The sequence below is a fragment of the Pecten maximus genome, chromosome 7 (genome assembly GCF_902652985.1).
Source record: "Pecten maximus chromosome 7, xPecMax1.1, whole genome shotgun sequence".
NCBI classification, from domain to species: Eukaryota; Metazoa; Mollusca; class Bivalvia; order Pectinida; family Pectinidae; genus Pecten; species Pecten maximus.
In genome coordinates this window covers 42,167,127-42,182,856 of record NC_047021.1, presented here as the reverse complement: position 1 = coordinate 42,182,856, position 15,730 = coordinate 42,167,127, and the positions used below count along the sequence as shown (strand labels likewise).

Here is a 15,730-nt window from a genome sequence, read left to right as displayed (position 1 = left end):
AATCTGATTAGAAAAAAATAAATTTGCCCAAATAGACCCTTTTATACATTCATCTTCCGAAAACCAACCCGAGCGAGATATCAATAACAAATTGCATTCGACGAGAAACTGCAGTTAGCAATTATGAAAAATACCCAATATGGAAGCTCGATGCGAATTGAATATTTTTTTTATCGAATTTATATCTATATAATTTTGAGAGTTTTGCCGAAATGCCATTCATAAATCCATAGCTATTTTACCTTTGGGATTAATTGAAACAATGAAATGGTAATTAGATTTTGCTTATATATTATTTTTGAATATTCATGTTTATTTTTTTTTAAATTTGGCCAAAGGAAAGAAACATATCGAGAGAGTTTTTGGTTGAGACTGACTGGCCGTTAACACACCTATGACGTCGTTTTTTGATTACTGATGGTTTCCATGAGAATATCATTTTTTAAAACATAAATGCATCTAGTGTAATATGTCAATAAATCATCAAGGAGGCATGTTAAATTTTCATGGAAATTGATCAAAGATCAAGATAATTATATCACTAGTACTCTAATAAGTTCAAATATGTCCGAAAGGCTCATCGACATCATCAATTGGTTTAAAACATCAAAATTATTCTGGATTGTAAGACGAATTGATAAAGGACAATAATTGATTATTGATAATCACTTATTGCTGATAGAAACTGATAGAGAGGAACCATGCCGCCTGCACTCATTTGCGCAATCATTAAAAATAAATGTCATAATCATAATTGCGGAATATTTTATTACATTCAGGAGAAGTGAAAGAAGAAAACATCTAACTATATATGATGAGCTGTACAACAAATGATAAACATAATGTCTGTGTGAGTCAAGTAGTAAACACAACTTGTTATTTTTGACAACATATCATAGCTAAACGGCTCAAATCAAATAAGAACAGAAATTAAAAGTTGAAAATTGGAGTATAATACTTTTAAGTTCATATATATCAAAAAGGCGTGGTCCGTTGGTCAATCAGGTATCAGGATTTCTTAGTTGTGGCTCGCATTCTATTGCATGGACTTCATGATTTTCTTCAGAAGTTGCTTCAATTTGAATATTCTCTTCGAAGGTGGGCTAGGTGAGGTTGGATGGTGAGCTCCATTCTGATTTTGAGATGGTTGAGGTGAGGTTGGATGGTGAGCTCCATTCTGATTTTGAGATGGGCGAGGTGAGGTTGGATGGTGAGCTCCATTTTGATTTTGAGATGGGCGAGGTGAGGTTGGATGGTGAGGTCCTTTCCGTTTTTGAGGTGGGATAGGTGAGGTTGGTTGAGGAGATCCTGTTCTTTTTGAAGGTCGTGTAGATGCAGGTGGTGTCGGTGATTTTGGCTTTGAAGATGCTCCATTTCCACTTGGCTGATTTTCTGTTGAAAGAAAAAAGAAATATAATTATTGTAATTTGAAATATGATTCGGTGACTAGATAGATCCACTTAACTCAGTTTTCTATCGACTGCATTTCATATGTGTACCAGATAAAATGTTATATAAACAAACTGTTAACCTATACTGTACATCAACCTATTTTAGCGGTGATTAATTTTCGCAAATTTTAGTCGCCCGCAAAATACATGAATATTAATCGCAGATTTTTTTTAGTTAATTACAGTCTATTTTAGCCATGCTATTATTTCAATGCCTATTTTCGCGGTGAAAGCATTCCTCTAAACTGCGATTACCCTAATTGTAGCTTTTTGTATATTATTTTTCTGCTACATATTTGTGAGGTTTGCCAAATCATCCTTACGCTCATGTGCTTGAGTGCGACAAAACAATATTATTAACATATTCATGTGTCTTTAATCTGTCAGCTTCCTAAAGCTAGTATAATATCAATAGTGATTTGAATAAGTCTATCATTACGGTTGTCGAACTTAGTTATAGGGAAAACCATGAGGGAAATGTTGATTAACTAGTGCTTGGAGAAAAACAACAAGACTATTGCTTGTAAGGTTATAGCGTATACAGTCACTTAGCGTTTTATGTAATAGTTGAAATAGGTTATAGTAATTATTTCACGATTAAAACTTACTTATAAAATTGTATTTCAATATTGTCATGAAAATATTTACCTGCACACCATTCCAGGATTGGCTCCATAAACAACCCAAGCTTTCCATTCACTTTAGGATCAATCGAGCCTAAAAACAATTAATTCAACTGATGAGTAAGCATCAAATTATTGAATATCATCTTCATCTGATTAACATTCATATCAGGATCACTCGAGCCTAAAAACATTGAATTCAACTAATGAATAAGCATCAAACCATAACCAGTGAATATTATTTCGTATAATTAAAATTCATGTTCAACATAAAACACTGTCAGATACTGCAATCTGATATGTAGAGGTTTAATATTCAACAAGCCTTGTAATTTAAAAAAATCTTCTTAACAATAATGACATGCAAAAATACTGAATAGCATATATCATTGTAATCTGTAGGTTTGAATAAAGGTTCTTATTGATGTTAATAGGGTTATTTTCAATTTATATGGTATCTTATGATTGTATTTTTTAACATGTGAACTTTGAACTTTGTGTGGAAAGATAAGGACCGATATTATCCCTTACATGCATATTGAGCCCCCCTCCCCTTAATATTTAAGTATTGCTGATTGGAAGTAGGCATGCATAATGTGGTGATTTATGTTGCAGTGCCGTAATTTAACAGGAGGGTACACCTATTTAATTACTATATGAACAAATTGGGTTCCGACAGAAAACAAATAATATTGATCTTACGAGACAGCTATGAGACAGGCCTTCCAAGACGGGGGGCTATCCTCAAGGCTCTGTCAGCCGTGCTTAAATTCCGCCACCCACCTTTTCACTGTAGCATATGATGGGGCATCTTTCCCTAGTGTTGCTACCATATCATTATGGATATCATTAAAAAATTTTATGTAAATATAGGATCACTGCTCTGTCACCGATTTTTACCATTTTGCAAAAGCCGCTTGTTTTGTTTACATAGTGCTACCTCATCGATATAAACTAACCAAATGAGACTAGTCCTTTGATGCACGGCCCAATATAGTCAGAGAAAAGTAGGACTTAAAAAGGAAACATCCTTGAGTACCTCCTTCAATACGAGGCTCACAACCTATCAATCATCCCTCGTATTTTCCTTTAAGTTATCTTGAAGTTAGAAAAGAAATACTTATATATGTGTTGATTTGGAATTAGACTGATATTTCATCTCGTTGAAAAGTGTATTTCATTTATGTGTTAAAAATAATGTATCGCATGTCTAGCTTTTCAAACGCCATTTTGTTGATGTTCCAATTAGTTTACCTATATTCTAGGTTCATAATTATGCATATGAATTACTACGCTGATTGGAAGAGTACTTTGTGATGACCCGCATTAGGTTTGGCACCAATGAGTGGAAATAGATAAAAAAAAATACCCGATTTTAGACTTTCCTGTGTGATAGTTGTCTTTTGTTTTAGCAACGACACTTTTGATGAAAATCATTATTCTTTTTATCAACCAATTAATTTGTTAACTAGGATGCAGAAGGAAAGTCTACCTTGTGATTTTCGCGCTTTTATGAACATAGAACGAGTATTTAAGAATGCAGCGAACATTACAAATCCAGACGTTATTGCATACGTCAGATTCTTGGATATTAATTCACTTGATGGTGATAAAAAAAAACATTAAAGATGCTTCATTAATCCATGTGGTGTATGAGCTTGACCTAATTTCTGTCCTAAACATGCTGCTTGTTTCATACTTACATGTTTTTTGCTTGATGCAGGATGGCGCGAAAAGCTGCAACATCAATAAAGCATAAAGAATTAAAAGTATAGATGTTTAATAAGGGAAAATATAGTGATTCTAGCTATATAACGAGGATATGGAAATTTCACTTAAAATTACATACATATTGCATTACTATTTAATAAAAATAAACAAAATGTCACGCCTTATTCAAATTATGTCTTGATAGAATGTTACAACACCAGCTCAATTCTACAGTTTTATCTATTATTTTCTTCCAGTTGGTATCCCCTGGTGTATTTTTGTACATACCTTTGTATATATATTTAAAGAGGGAAACTACACCAGAAAATGCAATACCTAGCCATTTTACATGGAGTTGTTTCCCCTACTTCGTCAGTGTCAAGTCACCACGGGGTTTTGTTAATACGAAGATAACTTTGGCAGAAAATGTGCAAAATGACACATGAGTGAAAAAAAACCCCGTCATAACTAATTTCAGAAATACAACACATATAGAATAATGAGTATTTCTGGTACTCATTTGTCATACTTGATGGACCTGAATGTTGAAATATTGAAGGGGTATACATACCCGACATTTTAACTAGTTTCTAGCGTTTTTGAGTACAGAATTTCCTGATAAGCTCATGTATATGTAGGTGTGTGTGAGTGTGTGTGTGGGTGTGTGTTCATAATGCATGTCGGACACTTCTATATATTTTTTTAACGCATGCTTTATACTTTCACATGGAAACAAACTATTTGTTCACTATATATATATATAATTAAAAATATATAATGTCCTTGTGATGGATATACATAGTAATAATAATAAAAAAACACAAACCAGAAATTCACACTAGCGCTTTCACATGCTTTGATATATATTGATCACGTGACCAGTCAAAGTCTCGAAATAGACCTATGAAAATCCTTCACCTTCAAAAAAATAATTGTATTTACATATCCTCCGAATCCCCGCCCTCTCTTTAGTAAACGAAATTGTCCGTACATGCCCGGGTAGATTCTGGGTGTTTATATACACCGCTGACCTAGCCTTGTGCAGACTTGTCACATTTGTACCCAGATGCCAGTAATGTTCTAACTCGAGGAACATTACCAGGTACTCGCCAAGGCGGGGACAGGTCAGAGCACTTTACAATGGGTAGAAATAATTCAAGCAGCGCCCAGTTGTAATTTGAAAACTGTCAAATAACCTGTTGAGGGAAAGTAGATTTCCCCGTCAACCAATTTGATCATAAGTGGGTGCTTTTAGCCACTGAACCGCCAGCCCGTGAGAAATGTTTTATAATTCAAAAGGCCCCCGGGACAGACCATTAACCTGCCTAGGTGTTGTTTACCAGAGCATATTTTTATCACAATAACTTACGATAATAAGTATCTCTTCTAAACATTGTAATTTACGTACGTTCTACGAGCTTCAGTTTTTCACAGACTTCTTCCAGCACGCTGACAACTTCCTCACTCTCGCTAGACTTCAAAACATGAAAGGACAAACACGATATATATGTAGCACAAGGAAAAAACAAACAACATACATTAAATGAAACAATATAAAATAAAACAATAGCAAATCAATATCACATTGGCAAAAACAATAGAATTATGTGGTAGATCAAGCGTAGGTATATGACGTCGTCAGAACATAAGAACAATAAGAACAAAACTGCTTTATTACTTACAAGTATAACTTTATAACTGAAGTATATTCTTATAAAGTAATGAATGTGACACATGTAACAGAGCGCATGATTAATTAAATTTAAATCACTGCCTCTGCTAGGGATCGAACCCGGGACCTCTGGCTTACTAGTCTTACGCTCAACCGATCGAACTAAAGAGAAGATCTTTCTAACCGAGCGGTATATCGCTGCTAGTATTTACCAAGGTTACATACTCCCCCTCCAGGAAAGAACTCGTCCTCGAGTTTCCAGGGCTAACAGCGATGCTTTCGCAAGCAGCTATGAGTATCATTCCCGAGTCCCTACATGGGCTTCAATGTAACGGGGCGAATGATTAATTTAATTTAAATCACTGCCTCTGCTAGGGATCGAACCCAGGGACCTTTGGCTTACTAGTCTTACGCTCAGCCGATCGAGCTAAAAAGAAGATCTCTCTAGCCGAGTGGTATATTGCGGCTAGTATTTACCATGGTCACACACATAAAACTTAAGTTAACTGGCCATGAAAACCTCATCTGACTATAAATGTCATTGCTCCCGAACAGTGCATTATCAAAGTTTAACATATGTTTCCCATAGAAAAAAATGACATACTAGAATTAGCGAAATCATCATTAAGTATCTCTTTACGCTTAAAAAGAAGATAATGAAGTTATGTTAAGAATTCCATTATAAATAAATATAGATATTATTTGTAAGGATTAGTTATGATTGTATAAGCAAACAAACACTTGTATTTATTTGCGAGACAATTATATCTTAAATTTTGTTGTTGTTGTTGTTCTCTTTATTTGTTTTGTTTGTTATCATCGGATATATTTCTATAGTTATCTTTATGTTTGTTTTTGTGTTTAAAACCAATCTCACGGGATATCTTTCATTTCAATTAAAGCATCTCCGTTTCTGCCTGATGCCTCATTTATTTTCACTAAAAAGCTGACGGCATATAGTCTGTAGATGCTACCTTAGATAATTCAGAAGGATGATATGCGGTAATTTGATGCACAAAGATAATGATTGTAGGATAAGTGTGTAGCTTATGTTTCGGATTAGGCAAAAATATGTATAAACATACCGTAAATAAGGACGCCTACGGTTTGTCCTTGTACGTAACAAAAACATACCTTTAAAATGATTACGCAAGCAATATATTCTACCATGTAATAGACTGCCAATTCAGATATAATGCTGTTTTACGATACACCTTATTTTCTGATAATATATTAGTAATATTTCATCGATTGGGGTGGAATCTCAGTTGCTTCACAAGTGCTAAGCACGCATGAAAAGTACCAATGTTTTCACCCCACGAGACTGTTCTTCCTCAAGAAACAAATGGATATTCTATTACATTCTTTCTCACTCTTTCACTTTTCCAGTTTTAATCTGCCGCTCTGTGTATTTGCTTACCCAAATAGTATTACTCCGCTGAATAATATTGTTCCATATGGTATGTTTCGAAGAAAATTACCATCAAATAAAAATAAATAAATACATAAATATGTGTAACATGCCAACTATGTAACATGAACTTCCTAGGATCAATATCTTTTTTATAATTTCTACCGCTTAACAAAATCTGAAAATGATACGCGTAATGATATCATCGGTAACCGATGACCAAACAGGCTGTTAATGGTTGTGACTTGTAGGCTTCCGTTTTGAAGCCGTTTGTTGACGGACAATGACGATAAATAGCAAAAAAAAAAAAAAAAAATTCTTTACTGCAAAAATTAAGGATTATGTGTGACATTGTATACCAAATCGCTGTCGAAGTCAACAAATAGTCTGAAGCGTTTAAAATGCTTTCTAAATGCATACGAGATAAATCATTGGGTTCGCCAAGCGCTATATTTTCACTGCAAACACTGCCCCCGCATTGGTCTCAAGTGAGTGAAAATATCAAAACTGTTATTTTCACTTCAAAGCCTTTTTTCATTGGGAGAAGTGTAATGAAGTATATTCTACAATGCACAAGATTATAACATCAGAAATAATGACATGCTTTATACATCTTACCATGTAATAGACTGTAACATCAGAAATAATGACGTATACAACTTAAATATATGACGTCACAACGTCCACGATGAACATTTATATCCATGCGTTTTAACTTTAAAAAGTAAAATTGAAATAAAAACGGGAAAAAAAATCAAATAAACAAAACCTGCAAAAAAATGCATTTCGTCGTAGATAAAAAAAAAACAATAACCTACCCGTGTAAATAGTGCTTTAGCCTGGAGGCCTCCGCATAGCGCAGCAATCACGGACAGGGCAAGTAAGACATTCATGTTAGGAGTAGGTCTGTCAACTCGTGTGATCTGGCCGGTTTGACCAAATCATATATAATATTGAATCTGTCAATCATTTCGACCTGTTGACCCCACCCCTGGTTATGAGACATCTCCGAGTTTTTATTTGTTATATTTACATGTAGTGGAATCAATTTAGACATCAATACAGAATATAAATCATATCGTGATCCCTGGTCGAGATTATTATTATCATATATATCTATGCTAAAATTTACCTAAGTGTATCCCCTCAACTGCGAAATAAGTTCCCCTGGTTATTCTAAGCTAGTTTGGTGACCAACGCATGTTTTTATGATTTTACTATTGACTAAGCTTCTTTCTTGATTTCATTCCTTGTCGGTATTTGGTGTAAATGCGTACATCGTATGTATATTCCATTAAATTTATCTTTTATATTCAAAGAAACGTACTGAAGCGCATATACTTTATATAAGGTCATATCAAAACTCATACAAAGCGGGGATGAAGTTGTTGGAAAGAAATCAAATTCTTTGTTAGTTAGAAAATATTCAATAAACACTGGTACAAATGATGACCCTGTCACCGAGGGCTGTTGAGGAACGAGATAAAGTCAGTATCGAGGTTTGGAATAAACTAATATTTTACATTTACATCAAATACATGTACTTAATATAAGGGCGCTGCCTTATTACTACTCGGGTTTTCACTTTGAGAACGTAACATTATCTGGATTTGACATAGTTTCTCACATTAAATGTTGTCGATGAAGCAAAAGACAATTAACCTCCTGGAAATCCTGGTATTTTTATCCCTATATTTTTCGGAAGTCTCAATATAAATATATATATTGTGTTGATTTCTTAAGGAAAAAGAAAATTTACAATATTGAAAATAACTTTAGTTGTAAGCTTTCCATATTGGTTACGTTGAAAGTACATGTACATCTATTCGCAATATGAAACAGACTATAGCATCCTTGATCATAAGTTATTAGGGATATCAAATCAACATGGTCAATTCATTTCTTTTATCTAACTCATCTTCAATATATCTAATGGTAGTACTTAGACATTGTCTTAACTGCTCTGAGATTCTTTTCGATTGGTTTGATTTCATATCAATCAAAATAGCTCGAAAAAAGGAAGGCAAAAGATTTTATAAATGCACCTTTTAATATAGGTTGATGCAGTAGAGCAAACCATAAACTACACTGTCTAATACAGCTGTTTTGTTTTTTTAGGACTCGTCAGTGATGCTAATGGTTTACCAATGGTTCACATGCTGCAAAAAAAGAAAAAAAAATAAGCCGAAAGAAATACCACAATCTGAATGATCAGTTGAAAAAGACTTATAAGTCTATACAAAATCATAATGTTTAATATTGGTGTTCAAAGGAACGGCAAGTACAGTAACAGTGTCACAATGTAACTAAATTGGAGCGTGATATGCAGGTCATGGCAAACCTAGGAGACTTACTTCTCCAGCAATATCTGTCACGTAAAATCAACAAAACACAAGATATTAGTGTCTTTCAATACGATTTGAGCCAAAATGATTTAGACTGTATCGGGCAGCATTTTCTCAACATAATTTTAGTTGCATTGAACAATGATTATTTCTTTACCTGTATATGTTGTATTAAACCATGATTATTATAACAAGTATCTGTTGTATTAAATCGTGATCATTATTACCAGTATATGTTGTATTAAACCGTGATCATTATTACCAGTATCTGTTGTATTAAACCATGATCATTATTACCAGTATCTGTTGTATTAAACCGTGATCATTATTACCAGTATCTGTTGTATTAAACCGTGATCATTATTACCTGGATTTGTTGTATTAAACCATGATCATTATTACCAGTATCTGTTTTATTAAACCATGATCATTATTACCAGTATCTGTTGTATTAAACCGTGATCATTATAACCAGTATCTGTTGTATTAAACCATGATCATTATTACCAGTATCTGTTGTATTAAACCATGATCATTATTACCTGGATTTGTTGTATTAAACCGTGATCATTATTACCAGTATCTGTTGTATTAAACCGTGATCATTATTACCAGTATCTGTTGTATTAAACCATGATCATTATTACCTGGATTTGTTGTATTAAACCGTGATCATTATTACCAGTCTCTGTTGTATTAAACCATGATCATTATTACCAGTATCTGTTGTATATAATCGTGATCATTATTACCAGTATCTGTTGTATTAAACCATGATCATTATTACCAGTATCTGTTGTATTAAACCGTGATCATTATTACCAGTATGTGTTGTATTTAACCATGATCATTATTACCTGGATTTGTTGTATTAAACCGTGATCATTATTACCAGTATCTGTTGTATTAAACCGTGATCATTACTACCAGTATCTGTTGTATTTAACCATGATCATTATTACCTGGATTTGTTGTATTAAACCGTGATCATTATTACCAGTCTCTGTTGTATTAAACCATGATCATTATTACCTGGATTTGTTGTATCAAACCATGCTCATTATTACCAGTATCTGTTGTATTAAACCATGATCATTATTGCCAGTATCTGTTGTATTAAACCGTGATCATTATTACCTGGATTTGTTGTATTAAACCATGATCATTATTACCAGTATTTATTAAGTTGTATTAAACCATTTTCATTATTACCAGTATCTGTTGTATTAAACCTCGATCATTATTACCTGGATTTGTTGTATTAAACCGTGATCATTATTACCAGTATCTGTTGTATTAAACCATGATCATTATTGCCAGTATCTGTTGTGTTAAACCGTGATCATTATTACCTGGATTTGTTGTATTAAACCGTGATAATTATAACCAGTATCTGTTGTATTAAACCATGATCATTATTACCTGGATTTGTTGTATTAAACCATGATCATTATTACCTGGATTTGTTGTATTAAACCATGATCATTATTACCTGGATTTGTTGTATTAAACCATGATCATTATTACCAGTATCTGTTGTATTAAACCGTGATCATTATTACCTGGATTTGTTGTATTAAACCGTGATCATTATTACCAGTCTCTGTTGTATTAAACCATGATCATTATTACCAGTATCTGTTGTATATAATCGTGATCATTATTACCAGAATCTGTTGTATTAGACCATGATCATTATTACCAGTATCTGTTGTATCAAACCGTGATCATTATTACCTGGATTTGTTGTATCAAACCAATATCATTATTACCAGTCTCTGTTGTATTAAACCATGATCATTATTACTAATATATATTTATTATGCGACGAGTTTATTAATATATGATCATTTGCTTATTTAAAATGTGATATGATTTTGAAATCAACTCTTTAAGACTTTCATGTATCCCGGTATTACGAAATACTTATATCTTGTGCATTATATTGAAGCTCTTTATATACGAATATATTCATGAAATAAATTGACACTACAATATATACACTGCCAGACAGATCTCGTTTTAAACGTAGGTCACAGAAAGGGTAACGTGTAAAGTCTCTTTCAAACTTCTTTTATATATAAAACCTATTCAAATACACCGATTTAGAGTTAATTTCAAAATAGTTGTGATTTCTATAAGCAACGAGGCTATTATCGTTTTCAAAAGGAGTTTTAAACTCTGAAAGGCAGGCATTTGTCTATCATTTACCGCAGCGCGTTCGCTTGGTGACATGTTCAACCATCCGGTAATTTTTTCGTCTACGAACTAATTCAAAAGACTTGCTCGTTTAGATTTTCAGATTATTCTATACTAATTTAGTGATATAGGTTATAGAGATCAACTTACTGCAGCCATTAAAATCTCTGATATTTATAAATAATACACCTTTTATGAGGTCAATATATAGGATTATACCGATCTTGTAGATTCTACCAGGTTGGTATACTACTATATTAACCGAATAAAAGGTTTTTACGTTAGATATGGAAGTTGTTTACAAAAGAGTTTAATTGCATTATTCCTATCTTGATAACAGGGCATTTTCACTGGGGCATTCATATTGACTTAGTGTTTCTGAAGATAAAAACCTAAGGTAAAATGTATTGACCACCACGTGACCATTTTTAGCCAATGAGAACTGAGAAAAATAGGACTAAATCTAATATGTTGAAATAACCCATACAGCAAGTATTTTCTTTTCTTCATCTCAGATGTTCTGTGTTATTTCAGGGCCAACTTGTTGCAACTTTTTTCATCTGTTATATAAGTTCTCAATAATATTAATTTAATGATGCTAATTCGTTTTACCTAAATTTAATTATATAAATTTGCTCAGATAGATATATATATTCAATTCTAATATTGACTTAATTTTGAATAAACTGTAACGAAAACAAAATAAGAGGGGTTCAAATAGATATACCCCCAAGCCATCGTAAATTAAAGCAAAATTAATATAAAATACATCCTCTTATCAATCAAATCGATATGTCGGAATAAGAATTTTTTATTTTTCATTATTTTGAAAATGGCGATGTGTCACTTGTGACCGTTGATGCCGAGAGTAGGCCATCAAAATCTTATCAAGTGCAGAACTTGATGATAATATGGCGGTAAATTGAAACTGCCCAGGGGTTTCAGGAGATATCTGGTTCTCAAATCATTATTTGTTTGTCAGTGTTCATGGACGAATACACAAAAGTTAATACACTATACCCGTTTTCATTGTAATTGGTGTACGGTACGTGTATAGAAATATTACAGAAATTGGATCAATGCCAAATATCCATTGTACTTATACACGTTTAATCTCGCCAGATATTTGATATGGAAGATGGAACGACCTCAGAAGAGGACATAGAACTGGAACCTTTTTTAATAAAAAACAAAAATGAATATCAGACGAATTCCTCACTTTCGTTTAACAGTCATGACAGGCAATCTTGTAAAAAGGAAACACGTATACATATTAAATTTTGAAAGAACCTATCATTTCAATTTCAATGATTCTGCAGTTAATGACGAATTAGTCTCGCTTGCCAAATTAATTAAGTCAATAAATGACAGACTCAATTATGTTGAATAGAAGTCCCCAGTAGTAATGTATGTACATGACTATGTCTTGTTATTCTACATGTATACCATGTACACCATTCTCTACACTATATCTACATGTATACCATGTACACCAGTCTCTACACTATATCTACATGTATATATAATGTACACCATTCTCTACACTGTATCTACATGTATACCATGTACACCATTCTCTACACTGTATCTACATGTATACCATGTACACCATTCTCTACACTATATCTACATGTATACCATGTACACCAGTCTCTACACTGTATCTACATGTATATATAATGTACACCATTCTCTACACTGTATCTACATGTATAACATGTACACCATTGTCTACACTGTATCTACATGTATACCATGTATACCATTCTCTACACTGTGTCTATATGTATACCATGTACACCATTCTCTACACTGTGTCTATATGTACACCATGTACACCATTCTCTACACTGTATCTACATGTATACCATGTACACCATTCTCTACACTGTATCTACATGTACACCATGTACACCATTCTCTACACCGTATCTACATGTATACCATGTATACCATTCTCTACACCGTATCTACATGTACACCATGTACACCATTCTCTACACTGTATCTACATGTACACCATGTACACCATTCTCTACACTGTATCTACATGTACACCATGTACACCATTCTCTACACTGTACCTACATGTATACCATGTATACCATTCTCTACACTGTATCTACATGTACACCATGTACACCATTCTCTACACTATATCTACATGTATACCATGTACACCATTATCTACACTGTATCTACATGTATACCATGTACACCATTATCTACACTGTATCTACATGTATACCATGTACACCATTCTCTACACCGTAACTACATGTATACCATGTACACCATTCTCTACACTGTATCTACATGTATACCATGTACACCATTCTCTACACTGTATCTACATGTATACCATGTACACCATTCTCTACACTGTATCTACATGTATACCATGTACACCATTCTCTACACTATATCTACATGTATACCATGTACACCATTCTCTACACTATATCTACATGTATACCATGTACACTATTCTCTACACTGAATCTACATGTATACCATGTACACCATTCTCTACACTGTATCTACATGTATACCATGTACACCAGTCTCTACACTATATCTACATGTATACCATGTACACCAGTCTCTACACTATATCTACATGTATACCATGTACACCAGTCTCTACACTATATCTACATGTATACCATGTACACCATTCTCTACACTGTATCTACATGTATACCATGTACACCATTCTCTACACTGTATCTACATGTATACCATGTACACCATTCTCTACACTATATCTACATGTATACCATGTACACCATTCTCTACACTATATCTACATGTATACCATGTACACCATTCTCTACACTGTATCTACATGTATACCATGTACACCATTCTCTACACTGTACCTACATGTATACCATGTACACCATTCTCTACACTATATCTACATGTATACCATGTATACCATTCTCTACACTATATCTACATGTACACCATGTATACCATTCTCTACACTGTATCTACATGTATACCATGTATACCATTCTCTACACTATATCTACATGTATACCATGTACACCATTCTCTACACTGTATCTACATGTATAACATGTACACCATTCTCTACACTGTATCTACATGTATACCATGTACACCATTATCTACACTGTACCTACAGGTATACCATGTACACCATTCTCTACACTGTATCTACATGTATACCATGTACACCATTCTCTACACTGTATCTACATGTATACCATGTATACCATTCTCTACACTGTAACTACATGTATACCATGTATACCATTCTCTACACTGTATCTACATGTATACCATGTACACCATTCTCTACACTGTACCTACATGTATACCATGTACACCATTCTCTACACTGTATCTACATGTATACCATGTACACCATGTACACCATTCTCTACACTGTATCTACATGTACACCATGTACACCATTCTCTACACTATATCTACATGTATACCATGTATACCATTCTCTACACTATATCTACATGTACACCATGTATACCATTCTCTACACTGTATCTACATGTATACCATGTATACCATTCTCTACACTATATCTACATGTATACCATGTACACCATTCTCTACACTGTATCTACATGTATAACATGTACACCATTCTCTACACTGTATCTACATGTATACCATGTACACCATTATCTACACTGTACCTACAGATATACCATGTACACCATTCTCTACACTGTATCTACATGTATACCATGTACATCATTCTCTACACTGTATCTACATGTATACCATGTATACCATTCTCTACACTGTAACTACATGTATACCATGTATACCATTCTCTACACTGTATCTACATGTATACCATGTACACCATTCTCTACACTGTACCTACATGTATACCATGTACACCATTCTCTACACTGTATCTACATGTATACCATGTACACCATTCTCTACACTGTATCTACATGTACACCATGTACACCATTCTCTACACTATATCTACATGTACACCATGTACACCATTCTCTACACTGTACCTACATGTATACCATGTACACCATTCTCTACACTGTATCTACATGTATACCATGTATACCATTCTCTACACTGTATCTACATGTATACCATGTACACCATTCTCTACACTGTATCTACATGTATACCATGTACACCATTCTCTACACTCTATCTACATGTATACCATGTACACCATTCTCTACACTCTATCTACATGTATATCATGTACACCATTCTCTACACTGTATCTACATGTACACCATGTACACCATGACCCTGAAGCGTTTAACCTTCCCTCCAAACGCGGA

The 15,730-nt window shown here is 33.7% G+C and overlaps 1 protein-coding gene across 1 annotated transcript; it reads right to left on the bottom strand.

The window, feature by feature from the left end:
* Window positions 1-748: 748 nt before the first annotated feature.
* On the bottom strand, window positions 749-4,275 carry LOC117330889 (4-O-methyl-glucuronoyl methylesterase 1-like). The gene is made up of 3 exons (XM_033889440.1): window positions 3,778-4,275; window positions 2,100-2,168; window positions 749-1,392 (listed from the first exon to the last, which is right to left on the bottom strand). The coding sequence occupies exons 1-3, from the start codon at window positions 3,818-3,820 to the stop codon at window positions 1,037-1,039; spliced, it is 468 nt and encodes a 155-aa protein (XP_033745331.1). The 5' UTR covers window positions 3,821-4,275; the 3' UTR covers window positions 749-1,036.
* Between the last annotated feature and the right edge of the window lie 11,455 nt (window positions 4,276-15,730).

Coding starts and splice junctions, on each gene's coding strand:
- LOC117330889 (XM_033889440.1), bottom strand. CDS start 3,820: ATGTTGCAGCTTTTCGCGCCATCCTGCATCAAGCAAAAAACAT. Junction 2,169..3,777: donor CTGCATCAAGCAAAAAACAT/GTAAGTATGAAA, acceptor AATTGTTTTTAG/GCTCGATTGATCCTAAAGTG. Junction 1,393..2,099: donor AATCCTGGAATGGTGTGCAG/GTAAATATTTTC, acceptor TTCTTTCAACAG/AAAATCAGCCAAGTGGAAAT.